Below are 23,316 nucleotides of genomic sequence, written 5' to 3'. Positions count from 1 at the left end.
CCCTCCTGCTCGCCACAAGATACAACCAGGAGCTTCCTGCAATCTCATCAACCTCAGTGTCTGAGCAGTAAATACTGTACCTGAACATAAAGCAAGTTCAGCTGCACGGGGTCTCTCGAGTCTACATTCTGATCAGAGTAAAAGAACTTCCGTCTAAGCAGCAACGTTTCGTTTTCATCTACTCCTTGTTCTCTGAATGTTCGGCTGTGATCCAGCCAATTTACTGCAACACAACAAGACATATAAGAGAACTGTGTTTATTTTTCCTCTTAATTAAAGGGAATTTACCAAAAGAGCAGTGTGATGCAGATTTCTATATCTCTGATACTTAGTTATAGTTATTTCTTATATTAGAACTGTGGTTTTTAAGCTTTGCAAAATAATTTCACATCTACCAAAGGACCAGCCAAAACGGAAATGAGGGAGAAAATTCCCAGCCATTCCTAAAGTTATAGCTAAAGCACTACAATGAATGTATAATACGCTGCCTCTCCGGTGGCAGGGTGGAGGGCAGATACTCCAGTCTCACCTAATAAAGTGATTTTGAGGCTATGAGCATAGTAAGTTACCTCTGATCTCAAGTAGAAAAGAGGAAGAAAATGAAAGTATGGAGGGAGTAGCGGAGACAACACTAAAGGGGGGCTGGCAGAACCGTGCCATGGGCCAGCTTAAATCTCAGCCATTCTGAGAACCCTGTCCTCACATCTATGTGCACAGGATTTGACCACTCCCCTCTACACTTTCACAGCTCTCACTCCAACACTCCTCTCTGGGCTTCAAACACATTGTGGGTTAAGTCCTTATCACCAGCGTCTCTAGATTATAAGCAACCTGAGTACACAAAACGTGTCTCCCACATCTCCCACAGTACCTGGGAGAGTATTTTGCACATAATAATAAATCCTTGGGATTTTTCTACTAAAGTCTCTTGGAAAGAAGTATATAACTGCAAATCAAATTAGGCAGAAAGAAAAAAAAAACCACAGAAAGGGTGAGAGGAAATGAGAGCCTCACAGAAGATCAATAAACACAATGGCAATAATGATGTCATCCCGATACAGCCACAAGAACAAATACAATGAAAGGAGGAAAGAGGCCAGGAAGTCTAGGTGGACTGGGTAATAAATTAAGACCCTTTCAGTGGAGGGTCAGGCAGCAAGGTGCAAACAGCATGGGCTTTAGGGACACATGGGGTTACGTGCTGGCTTTTCCATATATTAACTGTGTGGCTGTAGAAAATGACTTTCCAGTAACAGAATTCTGTTACTTTTTTTTTTTTTTTTTTTTTTTTTTTTTGAGGCAGAGACACGCTCTGTCACCCAGGCTGGAGTGCAGTGGCACAATCTCAGTTCACTGCAACCTCCACCTCCCGGGTTCAAGCCATTCTCCTGCCTCAGTCTCCCGCATAGTTGGGATTACAGGCACGCGCCACCACACCCAGCTAATTTTTGTATTTTTAAGCAGAGATAGGGTTTCACCGTGTTGGTCAGGCTGGTTTCAAACTCCTGACCTCAAGTGATCCACCCGCCTCAGCCTCCCAAAGTGCTAGAATTACAGGCACGAGCCACCACGTGCAACCAACTATTACTATTTTTAACTCCTAAGGAAATAATGGGTCTAAGGCAATGGTCATTGATGGATGTTAAACATCCCCCCCAAAAAGAAAACCAGAAACACTTCCTGATGGAAGTGCACATCACCACTGAAGAAAGCATCTTTATTAAAATAAACACAAACATTTAAATCTATTCAAGCCTCCAGATCTAAAGAATTAAAAGGGACAGAGGAACATGTTAAATGACACCATAGGTATGCAATGAAGAAAATCCAGACTGTATGAAATGCTGTACAGCTAACAATCTGGTTTCTTCACATACACAAAAACTGCAAAAAGACATGCACTATCACACTGAGTGGTGACCACAATTAATAATAATGTATTACATATTTCAAAAATGCTAATAATAGATTTTTAACAATCTTACCACAAAAAAAGATACATTGGTGAGGTGATGGATATGTTAATTAGCTTGACTAAATCCTTCTTCAGTGTCTACACAGATATATCACAATGCATCCCATAAATATACATCATTAGTATTAGTCAATTAAAAAAAGAGATGGAAAGACACTTAGTAAAACAAATTAATTAACTAATTAACTTGTTCAACCTTATTTGGACCCCAGTTCACATTATTAAAAAAATTTTTAGACAATAATGAAGAAAATGTGAACATGATTTGTATATCTGATATTAAGATATTTCTTTAGATGTGAAATGGTATTACAATTACTTTTTTTTTTAATTTTTATTTATTTATTTTTTGAGACAGAGTCTCACTCTGTCACCCAGGCTGGAGTGCAATGGTGCGACCTCAGCTCACTGCAACCTCCACCTCCCAGGTTCAAGTGATTCTCCTGCCTGAGCCTCCTGAGTAGCTGGGACTACAGGCATTCACCAGCACGCCCAGCTAATTTTTTGTGTGTTTTTAGTAGAGATGAGGTTTCACCATATTGGCCAGGCTGGTCTCAAACCTGACCTCAGGTAATACACCTGCCTTGGCCTCCCAAAATACTGGGATTTTAGAAGTGAGCCACTGAGCCCAGCCTACTTTTTTAAAATAGAGTTTTAAAAACAAAAATCAAAAGTCCTGTCCTGGGTCATATGGATGGTGGGAGGGAAGTGAGGCTTAGCAAAGCCTGTGTGTCTGTATCATGCTTCCTCTACAAACACTTACGGTCATCATCTGTGTGCAGCTTGGCCTTCAACTTCTCCATTTTCCTCTCATCTCGTAACAGTGTCCTGTCTTTTTTGAGTGTGCCCGTTCCTTCCTCTTTCTTTTCTTCAATAGTTTCTTGGATTAAGGAGTATTCTTCATAATTTGTTATTCCTAAACATTGGAAATTAGGTTATAATTATAAATAATTAAACTGCTGTCAACCTCTTCCAGCCTAAGGCCTGTGATATTCCAAGGAGCTCCTGGTGGCAAAGAACCAGAAACGGCCTTACAAATATGAGGGTCAGGGAGGTGGCCACATCAAATTAAATGAAGAAGCTTCAGCTAGTTAAGTCATATTCACACTGTGGGGGAAAACAGGTAACAAACTTGAACACTTTTTTTTCAAAAACGAATTTTTAAAAATCAGACTCCGATTTCCTCTTTCTTCCAAAATGTCTTTGAAACCTTCCTACATTTTCACAGGGTTATTGTCACTACAATACAGAATCTCCAGTGCTAAGTAATTCCTTTCATAAAGGTTTCCTAAAAATGTAGTAGTGAAATCGTACCCAAAGAAGTCACGCATATAGTAGAACTTATGTCACATTCAATTCTCTCATCTATAATAATTTTTGGGAAACACCGCCACAGAGGAGGTCATGCAGAAGAAGGCAAGACAGTGTCAAACAAGAAGTGTCTGAAGGAACTAGGCTTCCTTTGCATGAAGAGAAAACTAAGATAGGCAAGTCTATTTTCTTCAAATATTTGAAGGGCTTCATTAGAAAGGAGGCAGACTTGTTCTCTGGGGAGACTAACAGAAGCCACAAGAAGAAAGACTATCTAATAACCATGTGGGCTGTCATCGTAAGTACTCAAGGAGATAGTGAACATCTAGAGTGCTCATATAGAATAGAAGGCAGCAATGGGCAGAAGGCTGAATTACACATGACTTTCCATTTGAATATCTTCTTGTTTTGGAGAGGGAAATGAAAGCCCTCCGTTGTGACTTAGTGAGAAGTCCAAATGTTTCATGGATTGGCAAGTTGGGAGAATGGACACACCCTCTGGGGATTAGGCAGAACTCGGCATGTTAAGACACATTCAAAGTTGCCTAGAGATCAAATGCAGGTGGAAAAAAGAAGAGGCCTGTAATTAAAAACTAAGCAAAAAGACATAATGAAGGTGTATGAATGCTCACCTATTCTGCTACAAATAGTGACCAGGAGCTCCCCCACAGTCTTAGAATCATCCACCATCACTGTCTTCACAGATCCATCCAGCATCCGGATTTTCTGAGGTCTCTGTTTCTTTTTATATTCCAAAATATCCTAGAGCACAAACCACATACAAATTTCACACTGTGTGGGGAAAATAAATAACAAACTTGAACACTTTTCTTTAAAAAATGAATTTTAAAAAAATCAGAGTAGACTCTGATTTTCCCTTTCTTCTAAAACATCTTTGAAAACCTTTCAAAGTTTTCAGGGGATTGTTGTCACTACGTCTTTTAGAGATAGTATAGACCTGGACTTACAAAAAAATTCCATTCAGTGAGAATCTCTGTTTATTAATTGCTGCATTTCATTTACTTACATTCTGTATGATGCCTAATATATTTAAAAGTGTTTACCATATCTTATTCCATACCTTCTTTTCACTTTGTTTCCATAAGCCGCCCTGCACTTCTCCTATTTTAATGGTCAACATATCTGCATTTCTTCCCTCCTACCCCTACTGGCTTGAAAGCTATACAGATTATTTCTTGTTTGTTTTGACCAGTAATTAAAATTGTATTAAAGAACTTGTGAAGTCTGGTTTCTTTCATTATTTCCATATACAATCTATCTATATTCTCTTAGGCTATCTTCAATTTTTTTCCCAACAATTTTCTTATGAAAAAATTCCAAACACGGCACAATGTTGAAAAAATAGTGTACTGAACATTCTATATCTGTCACCTAGAGTCACCTTCAATTTTTTCTCCAGTGCTAAATAACTGCTTTCATAAAGATTTCTTAAAAATTTGATAGTGAAATTGAACCCAAAGAAGTCATACTTATGCCTTACAATTACTGAAAACCATCCTCAGTGAAATGAAAGTAGAGTATGACCTCCTGCAAGGCTGAGAATGATCTGCTCTAAGGAGAATTAGCAGAGGGAGGTGACTACTTGCCTGTTAAAAAGACATCCGTGTGTGTCTCCAATTATCTTTTAACCTGTCATAAGCAATTTTTACTATCTCTATGTCTTTACTATTTGCATATAAAAATATTTTTAATTTTTACTATAAATACATTTTACCTTATATCTTAGAAATAATGAAAGACATAAATAGCATCCTCATCATTCTTCATAGTAGTGGAGTATCACAGTAGTCGTGATTTTCAAAAGAGTGTGTTAAAATACATTAATGACAAGACCAAACAGGGGTAACATGTTTGGGGGATATTTTTAAGTAACTTGTTTACTACACTTCCTAAAACTAGAACTATGAACTTCCTAAAACTAAACTATTCATTTCTTATCCAAATTAATTGGCATCACATATTTCACTCTTACTTTATGGAATACCCATCAATCTGATGGGTGCACTTCACCCTACATACCAAAACCCGGTATCTTGGAGGTTAAGCTGAACAAAATGTTTAATATGTTTTTACTCATTACTTCTCCCTATTTCCATAACACAACCATTTTTGTTGTTGCTGTTACTACTACTGATCATTATTAAACTCACATCTCAAATTGAAGTTTCTTTTTCAAAAACAAAACACTAATATTCAGTCTCTAACTACCGTTAGGGTTACATTTCGTTTTTCCCTCTCATTTGTTCTTACTTCCCATCTCCAGGCATAGGAATATCTCTTCCATACTTACAGTAAGATGCTGTATCTTATCTCACAATTACCAAATCCAACAACGACAAGTAGAAACTACTTAAAATACTAACCTCGAACTGCTTCAATCCTTCTATGGAATCTCAAGAATTTGGATATCTGACATTTTCTATCACCACCTGAACAGCCCTTACAAAGTACAATGCATCGAACTATTAATAAGATGCCCTTGAATCAAAATAGCGTAACCGTGTTGGCGTCTATGGAAGAAGGCCCAGGGACAAAGGGATGAAGAAACAGCACTGGGATTGGCAGCATACCCCATTCCGCAACATGTAGTAATCCAGTGTTCTGCCCGCTTCCAGCCAAATCCCTTTCCTCGGGTCTTCATCCGAAAGAAACAGTCCATAGTCAGAAGCTGAAATATAAATGGGAAGAAAAACAGAAGGCAAAGTGGTGATGAAGCCATCACTGACTTCCAGGCCCTGAGCCTGCTGACTCAGCAAGGATGTGGGTGTTCTCCTTCACCAGACAGCAATGTTTCGTTTTGACAACACAAGCCGCCATCAGGGCTGGAGCAGATCTGGAGGAGTAAGAGTTGAGTTGCAGAAGCAACACCCACAAATAAGGTCCGTGTTTCCTAAAACCAGTGGGCTGTAGTTGTGTCTAAAATGTAGGAAAATTTAGAAGCAGTCCAAATTTCTTTCTAACTGAATTTGAGCTTGTTCTCTATCCCTTGCTATAAAAACCAGACCAACATCCCATGGAGAATGACAAGACAGCGGGGAAGAAACTAAGGAAGTGACCACCTATGCCCAAGGCCACTCAGGCAAAGGGGGACAAATGAAGCCTTTATGTCTCCAGTGACCCCTCCATCATCCCAACTGAGCAGTGTAAAAGAGAGGTAGGAGTTCCTTGTGAGATGAGGCCTCTGCCCCTGACCACCAACAAATTATGTAAAAGGTGCAAAATTAAATTTGGTGTTCTCTGCAGGAACCCCTTAATCTGACATAGGAAGTATGAAGGGGGTGGGGTGGCAGGAGAGGAGCAGTACCATTTCCTACCCCAAAATTTCTCTCCTTCTTCTGAGACCCAGATGAAGGTAAGAGCTCCTGCTGTTTCTTAGAAAAGCAACTTCAAAATCTTTAAAGGTTTATACCTTCACCAGCACTATATAGCAATCAAGCTCCCCACCCCCACCAAAAAAAAAATCCGACAGAAAAACAACAGAAAAAGGGAACAGAAAAGTAAAGGCAGCAGAAATGACTGGACAACCAAACAGTAAAGTTAGGGATGTAGCAAACCTTATTTCTGAGTAATCTAGAAACACTACTAATAGCATAAATAATGTTTTAATAGCCAGGGGGCACAGTTGCTCACGCCTGTAATCCTAGCACTTTGAGAGGTGGGTGGATCAGTTGGGCACAGGAGTATGAGACCAGCCTGGGCAACATAGCAAGACCTTGTATCTACAAAAAATACAAAAATTAGCTGGGTGTGGTGGCGTGTGCACCTGTAGTCCCATCTATTCAGGAGGCTGAGGCGAGAGGATCACTTGAGCCTGGAAGGTTGAGGCCGCAGTGAAGTGTGATGGGGCCACTGCACTCCAGCCTCAGTGACAGAGCGAGACCCTGTCTCAAAAAATAATAATCGTCCAGGCATGGTGCCTCACGTCTGTAATCCCAGCACTTTAGGAGGCCGAGGCAGGCAAATCACCAGAGGTCAGGAGTTCAAGACCATCCTGGCCAACATGGTGAAACCCCGTCTCTACTAAAAATACAAAAAATTAGCTGGGTGTGGTGGCGTGCACCTGTAATCTCAGCTACTTGGGAGGCTGAGGCAGGAGAATCCCTTAAACTCGGAAGGTGGAGGTTGCAGTGAGCCAAGATCACATCATTGCCCTCCAGCCTAGGCAATAAGAGTGAGATTCCATCTCAAAAAAAAAAAAAAGTCATCATCATCATCATCATCACGTTTTAGACCAAAAACAATTTTATGAGAAGCAGATCTTTTCAAGAAGATATTTTTGTATTTATAATTACCCTTGTTGTGATGTTTGATTTTTATTCTTCCTTTTTTTTTTTTTTTTTTTTTTTTTTGAGTCAGGGTCTCGCTTCGTCACCCAGGCTGGAGTGCAGTGGCTGGATCATGGCTTGCTGCAGCCATAAACTCCTGGGTTGAAGCTACTTTCCTGCCTCGACTTCCCCAGTAGCTGAGACTACAGGCACATACCACGACACTCAGCTAATTTTTCAGACTTTAGTAGAGACAGGGTTTCAACCTGTTGCCTAGGCTGGTCTCTAACTCCTGGGTTCAAGCAATCTTCCCGCCTTGGCCTCCCAAAGTGCTTGGATTACAGGTGTGAGCCACCATGCTTGGCCTATTCTTTCCATTTTTAAGATAAGCTTCATCCCACTTTCACCTAAAGACTTACTGATTTGGAAGTGATCCAATTTCTCAACTGCCTGTCAAATACTAAATAAAAGACAAACTAAGAGAAGACAAAGGGAAGGGGAAAACAAAATGGTACAAGTGGCTTTTGTTTAAACTCAGATTAACGGGGATGAGTGATTTAGCCAAACTTCAAACAAAACATGTATCACAAATGTCCTTTTTTTTTAAGGTTTGAGATAAAATTTATAAAGTCACTGTAAAAAAAACTTGAAATATAAGACCTGCCCTGGGTTCCAATGGCGGTGGAAAGCGTTCACGCATGGGAAACAGGGTTTAGGACACATACCGCCAATACTGTTAGGGCAGCTTCATTTGCACTTTCTTGGGACAATGAGATGATACATGAGAATGTGACCTGTAAACCGCAGAGCATAATCCTCATGCATGGGAGGGTCAAGTTGCTGGGCACAGTGACAATGATGACTCAGCAGTGGGCATGGTCACTGTAATCACAAGTCTCACAGAGGAAGCAGGTAGTGTCTGATCTAAGAAGGTATTTCATTTGAAACATATGCACTAATAGGCTTGTGTACCACTTGGAGCCTCTGTCTCTTTAGCAAAAAAGTGAAAAACATGCAAACATGTTTTAAGAAGCCAGTAAATAACCCATGACCTACCTTGCCCAGTTTGTGCCTCAGGCACCCGTTCCCGAATGACTCGACACGCATCGTACACAGCTGTAGATGGTTCAAACTGCATGGTCTTCACCACGTTGCAGTGGCGCACACAAATCTTTAAGGACAGGGCCACCATTTTCCTAGATGATGTGGACAGTCTCACTTAGAATGTCTGGAAAACACAAAGAGACAAACCCTGATGTTCACGATAATAATTTGTCTTGGGGAAAAAAAAACAAAAAAAGTGCTGGACTTTAAAATCAACTTTAAACATGGAAAGAGAATAAAACAGCAAATAAAGAGAACACTTTAGGTACAAAACAAATTTTACAAATCAATTTTGAAAAATTTAAAGGAGGACAACAACAGCATATTGGCTAAGAGTTATTACTACAGGGTGACAAGTAGAACCCCTTAGGAGGAGGGAGCTCCAGATGTTCACCACACCTCCCTCTGAGTAGTCCCCCTCCTTGGGGTTTCTGAGAGAAGGTCCTAGGAGTGGAATTTCTAGGGTTAATGTCCTCAAGGCAAGAGGCAGAGAGCCTTGGGCACCTATGACTGGGTCCTAAAGACAGCCTCAGTTCCCTGGGTCCTCTCAGCACCTGGGGACAGAGAAGAATCAGGGAAGCCCTCTCAGGTGCTCCTCTTGGCACAAAAGCTCCACCACCCTTGGATTCTGGGCCCAGCTCCATCACTAAGAGCCTGTGTCAATCTGAGAAAGTCACTTTGGCCACTCTGCCTCAATTTCTTCACAAATGAAGTGGCTATAATGATATCAGCCCTGCACAGTGCATAAAATAGAATCCCAAGAAAAGATCAACATGAGGCCAGAGAGGCCAATCTTAAACCCAAAGGGTACGAAGAAGCTTCACGTGATTGGGTTCTCAAAGGGAATAAAATGCAACTCAATTTTGATTTGATTTAGACAAACTATGGAGATATTTTGTTTCTTGTCCAGTTCAATAGTTTTAGAAAATACACAGGTGGATGGGCGCAGTGGCTCATGCCTGTAATCCCAGCACTTTGGGAGGCTGAGGGGGGCGGATCACTTGAACTCAGGAGTTCGAGACAGCCTGTCCAACATGGTGAAATACTGTCTCTATTAAAAATATGAAAATTAGCCTGGCATGGTGGCATACACCTGTAATCCCAGCTACTCGGGAGGCTGAGACAGGAGAATCACTTGAACCCGGGAGACAGAGGTTGCAGTGAGCTGAGATCATGCCACTGCACTCCAGCCTGGGCGACAGATCAAGACTCTGTCTCAAAAACAAAAGGAAGAAAAGAAAAGAGACGAGACGAGATGAGATGAGACACACGTTTAGGTTAAGTTTGAATTTGTTCATAAATGCTTTCTTTTAAAAATGTAAGTTCAATAACTCAGTGCTTTTCCTTTGAGTTGGTGGCTCACGGTGTATTTCCAGTGCCTGCTCTATTTCATGGCCAGAAACTTACCTGTCCCCTACTCACTTAACCCAAGCCAGTCTCTATCAAATATACTCCTTGGGCACAAGACAGACAGAAAGAAACCTATATCACAAACGCTTTTTTCTTTGTGCCTGAAGAACCAGCTGAGTGTCATCCTAGCAAGCAAAACAAGGCCCTTTATAGTTAGTAGCTAATAGAATCTTAGAGCAGCCCAGCTAACATCAATCCACAGGTATTTCAAGCTCACTCTCTTTCTTGTGTTTTATTAGAGAACCTGCAGGTAGTAAACCTGGACTCCAGCTTCTTCCCGCGGAAGAAGGGAGGTGCTAGGAGGCAACAAGATGGCCACAAGGCAGAGGGGACAACAGGCTGCCCAGGCAGTGCAGCGAGTGCCTCCAGGGTCTCAGCTTCTCGGCATGCTTGATTGCTGGCGTCCTAACAACAGGTGGCTGGGTCACATGGATACAGGAGATGTTTTTCAACAGATGCTTTGGTGAATGCGGGCATGGTTTACACGGTCTCACAAAGCAACCTTTCAGGCCGTCCAACTGCAATGTCATTCTGACCCCTGCTTTCATTCTGAATGAATTTTGCCATGAAAATTGTGAAACTATTCCTTAGTTGAGAAAGGTCAGGATACACTTCTCAATAAACAACAGCAGTGTTCACTGGGAATCTGCCTGAAACTGAATTAACTAACTAAGGCCTAGGCAGTGGCTGGATTGCTGACACAGCAGAGGGGTTCAAAATATCTGGCAATTCCCACCTGCAATATTGAGGACTTTTAAAGCCATATGTAAAAGCTTCCTCCACCCCTCTCTTTATAGGCCTAGTTAACCCAGCAACTCCCCGATTGGGGGAAATAAAACTTAAACTCTAGAGATAAATGGACTAATTTGCTGTGATGCAGATCATTCCATGGGCTAGTCTGTCTCCTGGGGCTGGCAACAATTGCTAAAATCCATAAGCATGACTGGTGGTAAGAGTCAGTGAGGAAAGCCACAAAGCTCCATGCTGTCATGGATGCTGTTTATGGGATGCAACAGAGAGGATGGGATGGTTAATATCGTCTGTTCCCTCGGAAAACGAAGTGTTGTAAGCGTTGCTGCGTGAAGTCTGCCCTTCCCAGGCTAAAAACTGAGCTTTCTGAAAGGCAAATGAATGGTCCCCCTAACCATGCAGAGAGAGATTCCACTGAAGCCAAGAGAGAGCCATGACATGGACGCGAGAGCCAAATGTAACAGCAGGACCTAACACTGGAGCTCAGAAGGAAGCAGAAGACACACAGAGGAGCAAGGAGAAAGCACCAAAAGGGGCAGCAGAATCAAAGGAGGGAGCCCTGCAGGGTACAGCAAGACGCCTGGGCCTGCGGGGTCCGCAAGGTGCACAGGAGAGAGGCTCAGAGAGCTGGGAAGCAGACAGGAAGGAGAGAAGCAGAAACAGGACATGAAGGAAAACCTCTGTCAAGAAAGGCTGCTGGGGACAAAGATTTGGAGGTGAGTTTCTTTGAGAGGTATTCAGTGGAGAGGTGGAATATAGAATTGAACGCAAAGATGGAGAGAGAACTGGGTGGGAGGGGCTAGAAAGACCACCTAGGGAGTCAGGGAGAGCAGTAATGACTCAGCCCTGGGAACAACATTCTGAATTGGCAGACGAGAAAAAATTGGCAAAGGAGGCACAGGGGTAGGTGAGGGAAGAGAAAAGACAGAGGGTAGAACCCAGGAGAAAGCACATCAAACAGAAGGGAGAGATCGCATGTACCCATCGCTGGTCACATGTCAGGTAGGATGCAACTGAGACATTGCAACTGAATCTGGCAAATCGGAGGGCTTTAGTGGGATGGGGGCGGGGCGGTGGGTGGCGCGGGGGAGAGCCTGGAGTAGCAGGTTCAGGAGAGAGATGGAAGAGAGGGGTGGCCCAGCAGGTATGGACTTGTCTCCTGAGCAAGTATGCTAGGAGGGGGCAGAGGAACAGGCGGTAGCTCAGATTTAAGCTTTTAAGACTTTGTAATCCAAAAGTGCACATCACATGGTTGCTGTAAACTCCATAGGGAAGTTATCTACATAGACATGGTTTCCACCTTATTATAGTCCTAGAGACAGTCCCAGGACAGCTAAGTGCCCTTCCTCACCATACATAATCTCTATTCTGCACCAAGTGCACATGGCTGCCCCGGGTCTATTGTGGAGAAGGTGAGTGGCTAAGTCTGGGTTCACAGAAAGGACCCTGGGTGCAGAGTCTGAGGTGCAGGCTCAATTCCATGCCTCCTGATGCCTTTGACCTCTGGACATGTCACTTCCCCTCTGCTGCCTTCAGAGAGCAGGAGGTAACCTGCTCCCACAGAAGGAGCTTCCTGATAGATACTCAATGCTTGGCCAACTATACCCGTTGGCTCCTCAGTCTCCTCATCCTTACATCTCAAGAGGGGGCAGGGCATGGAATGGAGGGTAGTTCAGGGTAGGTGTTCAACAGACAAGAAATACTACATTCACTATGAGACTTGTGGCCTCAACTTTTTTTTTATCACCCAAAAACAACTATTGCAAAAAAGCATCACAGGAACATAATATACCCAAAAAAAAAAAAAAAAAAAATCCTGGAACCAAACTAGTCATTCTTACAGAGCACTGCACACGAGTGTAAGACTAAAAGGCCCCAGGGTTGCCTTCTCACTTCTGGCTCCCCATTTTATTAAGATTTAGTTTTTCCAAGCTTGAGATAAGGCCAACAACTGACTTCCCAGGAATGTCTCTAAAAGGCCAATACTTTGTAATCTACAACATTATATTTAAAGACAAGGTATTTTAATTATTTTCACCCAAGATGATCACTGACATAGGGAAACCCAGTCATATGGGATTTATTCACCATCCCACAAGAACCACAGCAATGAGCTGCTTCTAGCACCGCTCACAACAAAATAAGTACCTGGCAAAATGGACACTTGTTGGAATCAAGTACTATGACTTACCCTATAGCAAAAAGAAAGTAGGATTAAGGCCAGGTGCAGTGGCTCACGCCTGTAATCCCAGCACTTTGGGAGGCCGAGTTGGGCAGATCACCTGAGGTCAGGAGTTCAAGACCAGCCTGGCCAACATGGCGAAACCCCGTCTCTACTAAAAATATAAAAATTAGCTGGGCGTGGTGGTGGGCACTTGTAATCCCAGCTACTTGGGAGGCTGAGGCAGGAGAATCGCCTGAACCCGGGAGGCTCACTGAACCCGCAATGAGCAGAGATTGCGCCACTGCACCCCAGCCTGGGTGACAGAGCAAGACTCTGTCTCAAAAAACACAGAAAACAAACAAACAAACAAAAACAACAAAAAGAAAGTAGGATTAGAACACATAGCAACCTAGAAATGTAGACTAAAGATGAGTGTGTATTTTCCACACTTGTGAGAAATTTAACTACATCCACTGAAGCCCTGTGAAAATGAGGCAGCTCAGAAAACACACCTCGATAAAGATTTATGCTCCTTGTCCACTGTGATGTTTTCAGGACAGCAAAGCCTGCAACTGGTCCTGGCGTCTACTCTTCTGCACCCGAACCCCTCTCCGGGATTTTCATGGTGCAGACTGAGGCTAGGTTTGCTGATCAGGTTTCCTCTTCTAGTTTGACTGCGTGAAACTTCAGAGCCAAATCTGTGTACAATTTCTTGCAGTGTTGTTATAGTCTAATCCCTTTTTCTATTTTATCTTATTGTTTATTTTTCGTTTACCCGAATTTGAATGACTACTATCTTATTGGATCTTAAGGTTGTTTTTGTTTTTTCTTTACTCAAAGACTGGGTATAAATTCATAAAACCTGCATTGTGTTTCTTTTCATAATCTTGTCTCACTCTGACCATTTCTGCCCTCATTGTATGTGTGAAGGTTGCTTGATCCAACACAAAACCCTTCTGTGGTTTCCTTTGTGGAAGTGGAGCTGATGAAACCAGTGGTGAAACCCAGACATTGTCCTTTTAAAATATACTTTTCAGTCCCAGGGAGCTGTAAAGAGCCCAGGATGATGGTAGCAGTGCAGGCTGTTCAGGATCACCCTGGTTCACCCAGAGACAAACAAGTTCAGCTCCAGCAGAGGCCTCCTTCTCTTCAAAATAAATGCCTGTCATTGGTCAAGATGAGCAGCCTTCCCTTGGATCTCTGCCTGTAAGGGAGGACCACGAGGTGCCCTGACCCCACCTGCCTTACCAGCTGCGTGACTTGAGCTGGTCATTTAACTGCCATCTGCCTCAGTCTCCTCCTCTACAAAATGGGAGATAATAACAGATCTACCTATAAGATCGCTAGAGAATTAAATGAGTCAAAGGCACAGAGAAAAGGCTAGGTAAGGACTTGTTATTATTATTTTTTTTTTTTTTATTTTTTAGATGGAGCTTCACTCGTAGCCCAGGCAAGAATGCAGCGGCGCAATCTCGGGTCACTGCAACCTCTGCCTCCCGAGTAGCCGGTTCAAACGATTCTCCTGCCTCAGCCTCCCGAGTAGCTGGGATTACAGGCAGGTGCCACCATGCCTGGCTAACTTTGTATTTTTAGTAGAGATGGGGTTTCTCCATGTTGGCCAGGCTGGTCTCAAACTCCCAACCTCAGGTGATCCACCTGCCTTGGCCTCCCAAAGTGCTGGGATTACAGGTGTGAGCCACCGCACCCGGCCTGCGCTTGTTATTATTAGTAATAACATTAGTCATAGGAGTTGCAGAAACAATGGAAGCAGCATACTTGAGTCGGCCACTATCTGAGCTACAAATATCATTTTATTGTTTATTTTGTATCTATTATGTACTAGATAACCTAACAGGCATTAGGGGGCAAAGACAGGTACAACTCCTGTCTACATGGAGCTCACCTTCTAGTTAGCCCTTTATTCACTTAAATATAGTTCCTGTGGGCTGGCTGCAGTGGCTCATGCCTGTAATCCTAGTACTTTGGGAGGCTGAGGTGGGTAGATTACCTGAGGTCAGGAGTTTGAGACCAGCCTGGCCAACATGGTGAAATCCCATCTCTACCAAAAATACAAAAATTAGCCGAGCATGGTGGCGGGCGCCTGTAATCCCAGCCACCCAGGAGGCTGAGGCAGGAGAATTGCTGGAACCCGGGAGATAGTGGTTGCAGTGAGCCAAGATCGCGCCACTGCACTCCAGCCTGGGCGACAGAGTGAGACTCTGTCTCAAAAAAACAAATAAATAAAAGTTAAAAATAAATAAATATAGTTCCTGTGTTTATTCTTATCGCAGTCATACAACATGCTTTTCCTAGACACAGAACTTTCTGAGGATGAGCTGTGAGGCTGAGTGTGTGTGCGAAGCAGCTAACTCCTATAGCACCTAGGCTATTTCTCTTGGAGGTCACTTAGGTTCCCACAACCTAAGAATTCAAGAGGGAAAAAGCCCTCACCCTGTGGGGCAAGGCTGGCATTACTATCAGCTTCCACCCTGGGGCTTGTTCATGAGCTCTGCCTAGGGGCAACTTAGGGGTGCACAATGGGGGCTCTGCACACTCCTGTGTAAAGCAGGGGTTTGTGCCCACCTGGCAAGACCAGAGGGCCAGGCCACCATACCTCAATGGGGCCGTGGAGGTCTACAAGAGTAAGAGCTGGCCACCATCCCCCTCTTCTCTCTGCCTCTAGCCACTGACTCTCCACCGTGACCTCTTGGGAAGGCCTCTGTGCCCAATTTTGGATGGCTGTACTTGCTATAATTCATCTGTGTCTACATCTCAATCTCCCGGGAATGATTCAGCTCTCTCAAAGAAACACCAAAGAAAGAGCTTCCCCTTCTCCACTCCCTACCTCTCTTCTACAAGAGAGGAAAAGAAGTAGCTCCTCTGCAGGTAAGAACCCACCGTGCACTGGGTCACAGCCACCCAGAAGTGCTGCAAATGCCAAAGCCAGGGTCTTGCCCTCCACCTCGCTCTGCAGGACAGTCTGGGCTCAGGTACCCTGGAGCTTGCCTTGAACATTCAGACTCCAGGCACTGAGCAGGCCAGGCATAGACAGGTGCCTATCTGTCCCCATCTAGGAAGGTAAGTCAAGTCATGCCTTCACTGGGGGCCAGCTATCTTTAATTTAAGGAGGGACCAGGAGGGAAGGAAGCAGGGCATCCCATTTGATCTCACCGTCAGTCCAGCTTTACCAAAGAGCCACATTTCCTGGAAGTTACCAAGGCCCTCTCTAATAATTTTGTCAACCCACTGGGACCTCGTTATCTCTTCCCAACTGGTGGGAACCCAGAGGGCAGGGCCTGAGTGAAGAGGCTCCCCTAGTCTCGGTATCTACACTTGAGAGCGCTCCATGCGATAGTAAGCTCAGGAAAAGCAGCAATGAACACAGCTCATGTGATTTTTCCATGTGGCTAACAGACACTTAGAATAGGACCAGGACAGCTAAGCTCCTGTTTGCAGCCAGAGTAGGGAGACCAGAAAACTAGAGAGAACATTTATGTAAGAATCCCTGAGTTCTCCCTTATGGAGGCAAGAGATGCCAGGACTACTGTTTGAACACTTCAACTAGAAATGACTATCGTTAAAACTCAAGTGGTAAATGAACAAAGGAGAAATAATTAACCACCCCCACAAGTGTGAACTTAGCAGCAGCCCATGCAGGTCAGTAAAAATTCCAGCCAAGTTGTTGGCTCCCAGGGCTGCTTTGCAAACCCCATATAGCCCTAAGTAAACTGTAGGGCCACCACAGTCCCCAATATAGCAGCAATAAGATAGATATAGATATAGATATAGATATAGATATAGATATAGATATAGACATATAGATCTATAACCTAGTGTCAGGAATACATTTGCCATTAGAAGTCCATCTCCCCTGCTGGCCTCAGAGAGCAATAACTACATCCATGGAATCATCTCTGTATTTCAAGGCCTAGCACAGTGCCCGCCATACAGTAGGTGCTCAATAAATATCTGTGGACTTCATACATACTCCATGGAAAGATTTAACCAGATTTTTCCCTAAATTAGTCATTAGGAATTATGCACAGTAATATCACAACTAAAGGATGAACAGAGGGCCAACATCCAGCAGACCAAGCTATGTCTACTCAACAACAGCCCGCTCCAGGAACCACAGATGCTGAACTTCATGGCTAACAAGATGAAGTTCTCCATCTGGGCAAATACACAACTCAAAAAAAGAACCAATGCCACATCAGTCAGAAATAACTGGAAGCTCCCCAAGGGCAAGGACCACGTGTATTGCTCACAATAAAGTACCTGACACAGAGAAGGGTTCAATACATATTTATTTAATGCATGAATGGGGTGGGGAGAAGTCAGCATTTCTACCCTCCACTAAGAACCAAAGAGAGTGCCCACAACATGGAATACAAGAATGATGAGAAAAGACCTTTGATACTATTTTCCATTTTCAGGTGAAGAAACTAAAACCTTGAAGTCAAGAGACCTTCCCAAAGTTCACACTGCTAGAAAAGCACAACCAGACCTTCTCACACTGCCACAGTGAACAGAGAGGGTACGCACACGGTTCATTAGAGCCCTCCCAGGATCCCTCCAACCTACCCTCCCAGTGCCAGGTAGTTCTTGGCACTGGCACCTGGAATTCCATCATTAAGTATATTGTTGGTCATAAAGATTTGTCCCCAGTTAAACTTGGCTATAAAAATGGATATGTGCATTTGCTGCCTATCACTGTCATAGAAATGGTAAGTTTCAGAACCCTCCGGGCAACTGAGCTGAGTGCTGCCCTTTATTAAAGATGATGCCTAATTAAGAGGAAATTCTGCTGAGGAAGGGGTAGTGCACTACAGAACACACTAGAACTCTGGCACAGTGGAGAAAGGGCAGTGAGCAGGGGAGTAAGAAAAAAGGACCGGCTGAAAGAGAGGGTAGCCGACGCCTATGTTCTCACAGCTTTATGATTTTGCCTAGAGCTGATCTTTAATGGACACATAGCATTTTGAAATGTATGGAAAATCAGGTTCAAGCTGCTTAGCCCAAAGATTAAGGCCCCCACCCACTGCCCAGCCTCATCTACCCCGCTTCCTATCTCCTAGGCACATCATAAGAATCCTCGATACTCATGAAATGGATGATTTTTCAATCCCTGCAAAACTGCTTCAATTATTTCAGCCTGTGTGTCTGAAATGTTACCACCCTCTGCTCCAGGTCCTCCGTTACCCGTCAGCCCAGCATCCGGCTTTGCTTCCATAAACTAGTCTTTAAACCCTGCCCCAACAAGCAAGGATCCATCTGCTCCCCTCAACTCTCAGAGCGCTCAGCTGCGACCCTGCTCCAACACCAGCCCGCCTGGCCTGAGTCACCAGTGAAACAAACAGGAGATGCTATCACCTGATGACCACTCAGCAACGAAGTGCTCCAGGGCGCTTCCATGTATATCTTGTCCCTGGATATGATCAATAGGCTAGAAAGCTAAAAGGATTTTGCATTTTTTTGCACCCCCCTTCCACAGATAAAAACAGAGGTTCTGGGAAGATACATGAATTCCTGGCCTGTATGTGGAAGATACTGTCGTTTTTTGTCGAACCGTAAGAAGGCTGTGTCAGCTCTCCAGCAATCTCACTATTCCCCTGCGGTTGCCAAGACAGCTGAATAAATCATCCATACATTTCAGTCCTCTTGGAGTCTACCTTTCAGTCCTGCCATTTTCCTCCTCTTGTTACAAGCTTCAGAAAGAAGGTGGCTCTAAACTGAACTCTGACTTTGAATTCTTTTATACATTAACTTATTCAAATGATTGAAAGTAGATTGTTTACAAAAATGGATACAATAGAAATGTAAAAGGTCAGCTCCAAGAAAAAAATAGAAGAAAAATAAAAGTGAAGGTCAAGACCAGGTGAACTATGAATTATTTACCATTTGTCTAGATATCAGGGAATAACTCATCCCATTACTTGTTTTCGTTGACCCTTGGTGGCCAGCCTATACAATCTCAGGAAGGCATATTCTGCAGGCTCCTGCTGAGGCTGAGCAACACGAGCTTTGTCATTAAGGCACACACCACTGTGATGGATACAGATATACTTGGCTTTTACGTGGGGTTGGGGTGGGGGAAGCTTTGTTCTACAAGTGCTCAGGGAGGGCATTCAGTGTTTTCTTCCAGACTGAACCTGGAAGAATGAGTGACAAGAACTGTGCGCAAGCTCCTTCTCAAGTGACTCTCTTCACGCTGCGCTTAATTTGATTGTGAGATAGTGTGGCCCCCACTGAAGGGCATCTGCTAAAAGCAGCATGGATTTGGGTTGCCGAGTGACCATGCAAACCTATATTACCATGTTTGCTTTCACCTAAAAAATGGAAGAATCTTGCACTTCCTAGCTCCACTTCCTTCCCCTGCAAGGACCAGAGAAGAAAAGGCTGAGACCCCACACCACACATCACTCAAAAAGGCAACAGCACATTTTTTGACTTGGGCAAAATTTTCTTCAATTTTGAAGAAAAAAAGGAAAGAAATGAAAAACCTATTCTTGCCACTTATCTATGTTAACCTATTAACTATAAATCAGAAGGACCTAAAAATCTGGCATATATTTGGAGAATTGAAACAAACCAAGAAACCTGACTAAACTTTCCATTTGTGTAGACTCAAAGTCCATCTGCATATCATCACATTGCCAATCCAGCAGTCACAGACCAAACTGGATTTTCCAAAGGCTCCTCATTTTCTACCACCACTCATTCCAAGGTCACCCCCATTTTATACCTAAAACTTGCAATGTTTTAGTTAAACTCTATCTATCTATCTATCTATCTATCTATCTATTACAGTATCCCTGATCTTAGACTTAGAAGTCATTAAGTCTAGTTCTCTACAGGTTATGTAAATCCTTGCTGTAATTTTCCCATCCTTCTGAATGTAAGAATTAAAACTAATACATACATATATTTTTTAAAATTTTAAGTATATAGTAGCAGCTAACACATGTAAGTGATTACGTGCCTGGCACTGATGCTAAGCCCTTTTTATGTTAAGGCACTGAATCCTCAACATAACCCCATGCTAAGAGGTTTAGACTTCGCCCAAGCAGGACAACCAAAACAGAGTAGTCATGTGAACTCGACCAAGGCCACGGATCTGGGGGTTCTGTCTCCTAACGTGTGCTGTTTAAAACGGAAGGGAACATGGAGAAATCGATATAGTGCTTGGGTCAGGAATGCAGGAAAATGGGAAAAATGGTTTTTTATTGATAATGTGGTTTTTATTAATAATTGAACTTTCACTTGTTGCATTATTATATGTCATACACTGAACTAAGCACTTTACCTAATGATTCTGGAAAATCATTAGGTAAGGGAGATCCTATTTACCCTAGATAAATTAGGCTTAATAGAGATCATGTCTTACATGTAACAGGCAAACACAAGAGGCAAGGAAGGTTTAACCCAGGTCTGTCTGAATCTAGACTTCCATGTCTGATCCCACCCCACTCAAAGATAAATACCACTAACATTTGGACACATTTCCTTCCAATATATATGCATATTTTATGTAGTTGAGATGATATGCTCTATATAATTCTATATCCTAAGTTTTCCCCATTCTAATTACATAATATTCCCCCACAGTCTTGTAAACTCTTTATGTTGTTTTTAATAAATACATAATATTGTAAATAAGGCCCCATAATTTAATAGCTGTATCTTTTTGGTTATATCAGCTATTTACAAGTTTTTCCTATCATAAATAAGGATGCAATAAGGATTTTTTTTTGAAACCTCTTCTGTTTTTTATTTCAGATTATTTTCTTAAGCTAAAATTTTTTCCTTTTGTTAAAGGAATCATCAGTATTTTTACAAAACAACCCAGAAGATAACAAAACAACAAGAAATAATGAAATCTGAATGTACAAGTATCAGCTGTTTGATTTATGGGTTAGTTAAATGAATATGCATTAACAACTGAGAAGGCCAACAATCAATCCAGGTTTTATAGTTCAATCCACCCCACAGAACCATCCTGCCATCCAGGGCTCAAGCTGCAAGGGACCAGACCAAGAGACAGAATTGACAAAGGAATGAATGGGAGAAAAACCATCCAGCATAGACAATAAACTAGATTTACAGAAAAGAGGCAGAGAAAAGATAAATGTTTAACACAAATTTTAAAATATATTGCAAACAGTGGAAATGACAGAGAGAAGAAGAAGGATTGGACTAGACTTTACTACAGAAAGCCATGTGGACATGCATGGTGAGCAGCCACGTGCTGCTTTCTGCAAGCCCAAGTTTTTAGAACTGCCTACCAGATCGAAACCGAATTACAAAAAGAATATTAACTAAATTGAAGTATGCTGATGAAGTATCATTTTCCTTTAGTTAATAAAATAAAGCCAGATAAAAAGTCTTACCAATTTCATCAGTGAGTTATGAATAAGATTTGTATTTTCAAATAGCAAAAAAACAAATCAAATTGCAGCCTGGACACATACATATTACTTCATCAAAAGCATAAGGAAGAAATAAACATGTCCCCATGAGAGATGACATAAAACGATGAATTCTCAACAGCACAGTTGAGGACAGTGTTTTAAAGGATTGTTTTAAGATACTGTCACGTTTGTTGTATCTCCACAACCTGGACTTATTCTTGAAAAACAATTCCAAAAATAAATATAAAACTTAAGATAAAGCTGGAAAAATAACAGAAGAAATGCACAGACCAGTCAAAGAGAGACAGGGATAAAAGGTAAGAATCCCTAAAGAAATGGCAGGACTAAAGAACTCCCTGAATTGGAAAGGGGCCTCATCAATGGGAATTTGTGCTACAATCTTGTGTCATCTGTCAGCACCAACCTATAAAATTGATATTCATCTTGTCCTCCAACGGTGCACCTAGCTTACTGCTATGGGCTGAATTGTGTTTCTTCCAAAATTCATATGTTAAGGTCCTAACCCCCAGGACTTCAGACTGCGACCTTATTTGAAGATGGCACCTTTACAGAGGCAATCACGTCATAATCCGAATTGACCGTTGTCCTTATAAGAAGGAGAAATTTGGACACAGATACACAGGAAAGATGATGTAAAGAGGACAGGAGAAGATGGCAATCTAAAAGCCATAAGAGAGGCCTGGAACAGATCCTTCCCTCACAGCCTTCAGAGGGAACCAACCCTGCCAACACCATGACCTTGAACTTCTAGCCTCCAGAACTGTGAGACAATAAATTTTTGTTATTTAAGCCACCCAGTTAGTGGTATTTTGTTAGGGGACAGCCCTGGCAAACTAATCTATTTAGCCAGGCTAAATATAGGCCCAATTAGGATATTAATAAGTGCAATAAGCCTAAATATAGTTCTTTTGACACAAAATGGCAAATAGTACAGTTAAATGTAAGTGGTAATCAGTAGAATAATTATAAACGTGTGTGAATATGTAAACGGAGGCATAGCTGGGCCTCACGCCTAAAATCCCATTGACTCAAAGGCTGGGGTGGGAGGATTGCTTGAGTCCAGGAGTTCGAGACCAGCCTGGGCAACATAGCAAGACTCTGTCTCTACACAAATTTTTTAAATATAAAAACTAGCTGGGCCTGGTGGTGTGCACCTGCAGTCCTAGCTACTCAGGGGGCTAAGGCAGGAGGACAGTTTAAGCTCAGGAGTTCAAGGCTGTAGTGAGCTATGATCACATCACCGTACTGCAGCCTGAGTAACAGAGCAAGACACCATCTCTAAAACAAATAAACAAATATAAGCATAGATGCAGGTGCTGGTGTAGGCAAGGGCATAGGCGTATGCACATGTATACATTATGCCCAAGGTCGCAAAGCTAGCAAGTGACAGGAGCAGGACTCTAACCAGAGCATATCTGCCTCCAGGGCCCATGCCTTGCTATAATACCACCGTGCTGCACCACCTAACAAAATTAACTACATGGCACTGTGAAAAATATCTGTGAGAATAGGGTATGATTGATGCTACATAGAATTTAGGGTGCTTCCAGCCAAGTAGGGAAGAGACTATGTTAGCATTTTGTTAGAGTGGCAGAATTATACTTTGTTTGTTGTTTGTTTTATTTTGGCTTTTGTTATACTGGAATTAAAATAAATAAATTCAACAGCAACATAAGCCCACTTTCGGATACTCTAATACAGATGAAACCAAATGGTGTTTTTCCTTGTCAGTTCGCTCCTCCATCATATAAAAAGAGATGGGAAGCAGATTTGTGGTGTCTCCCTCCACATTCTGCACAACCACCTCAAAATGCAGACATAAATATCTAGGGCACAGTATTTTGTGGATATAGAGGATAAGGTTCAGATTCTGGGCCTAGGGGA

General features: G+C 42.5%; 1 protein-coding gene and 1 long non-coding RNA gene across 26 annotated transcripts in view; one reads left to right on the top strand and one right to left on the bottom strand.

Moving 5' to 3' along the window:
* Positions 1-23,316, bottom strand: part of TLN2 (talin 2) — a 453,861-nt gene that overhangs the window by 187,243 nt on the left and 243,302 nt on the right. For all 25 annotated transcript variants that reach the window (XR_008621180.2, XM_063597112.1, XM_063597104.1 and 22 more), the window contains 5 exons: positions 8,629-8,800; positions 5,878-5,975; positions 3,919-4,048; positions 2,739-2,891; positions 81-223 (listed from right to left, as the gene is read on the bottom strand). Coding sequence is in view for 24 of the 25 variants with exons in the window: in XM_063597112.1 (XP_063453182.1) it covers positions 81-223; positions 2,739-2,891; positions 3,919-4,048; positions 5,878-5,975; positions 8,629-8,764 (660 nt within the window). In the remaining variant the exon portion in view is untranslated. The remainder of the gene's footprint in view (positions 1-80; positions 224-2,738; positions 2,892-3,918; positions 4,049-5,877; positions 5,976-8,628; positions 8,801-23,316) is intronic.
* On the top strand, positions 10,891-18,883 carry LOC130540852 (uncharacterized). The gene is made up of 3 exons (XR_008954855.1): positions 10,891-11,552; positions 15,684-15,886; positions 17,437-18,883. It is a non-coding gene; the product is annotated as an uncharacterized LOC130540852 (long non-coding RNA).

The sequence above is a fragment of the Pan paniscus genome, chromosome 16 (assembly GCF_029289425.2).
Source record: "Pan paniscus chromosome 16, NHGRI_mPanPan1-v2.0_pri, whole genome shotgun sequence".
NCBI lineage: Eukaryota > Metazoa > Chordata > Mammalia > Primates > Hominidae > Pan > Pan paniscus.
The sequence above is the reverse complement of the archived record's forward strand: the minus strand, read 5'-3'. Positions and strand labels throughout refer to the sequence as shown.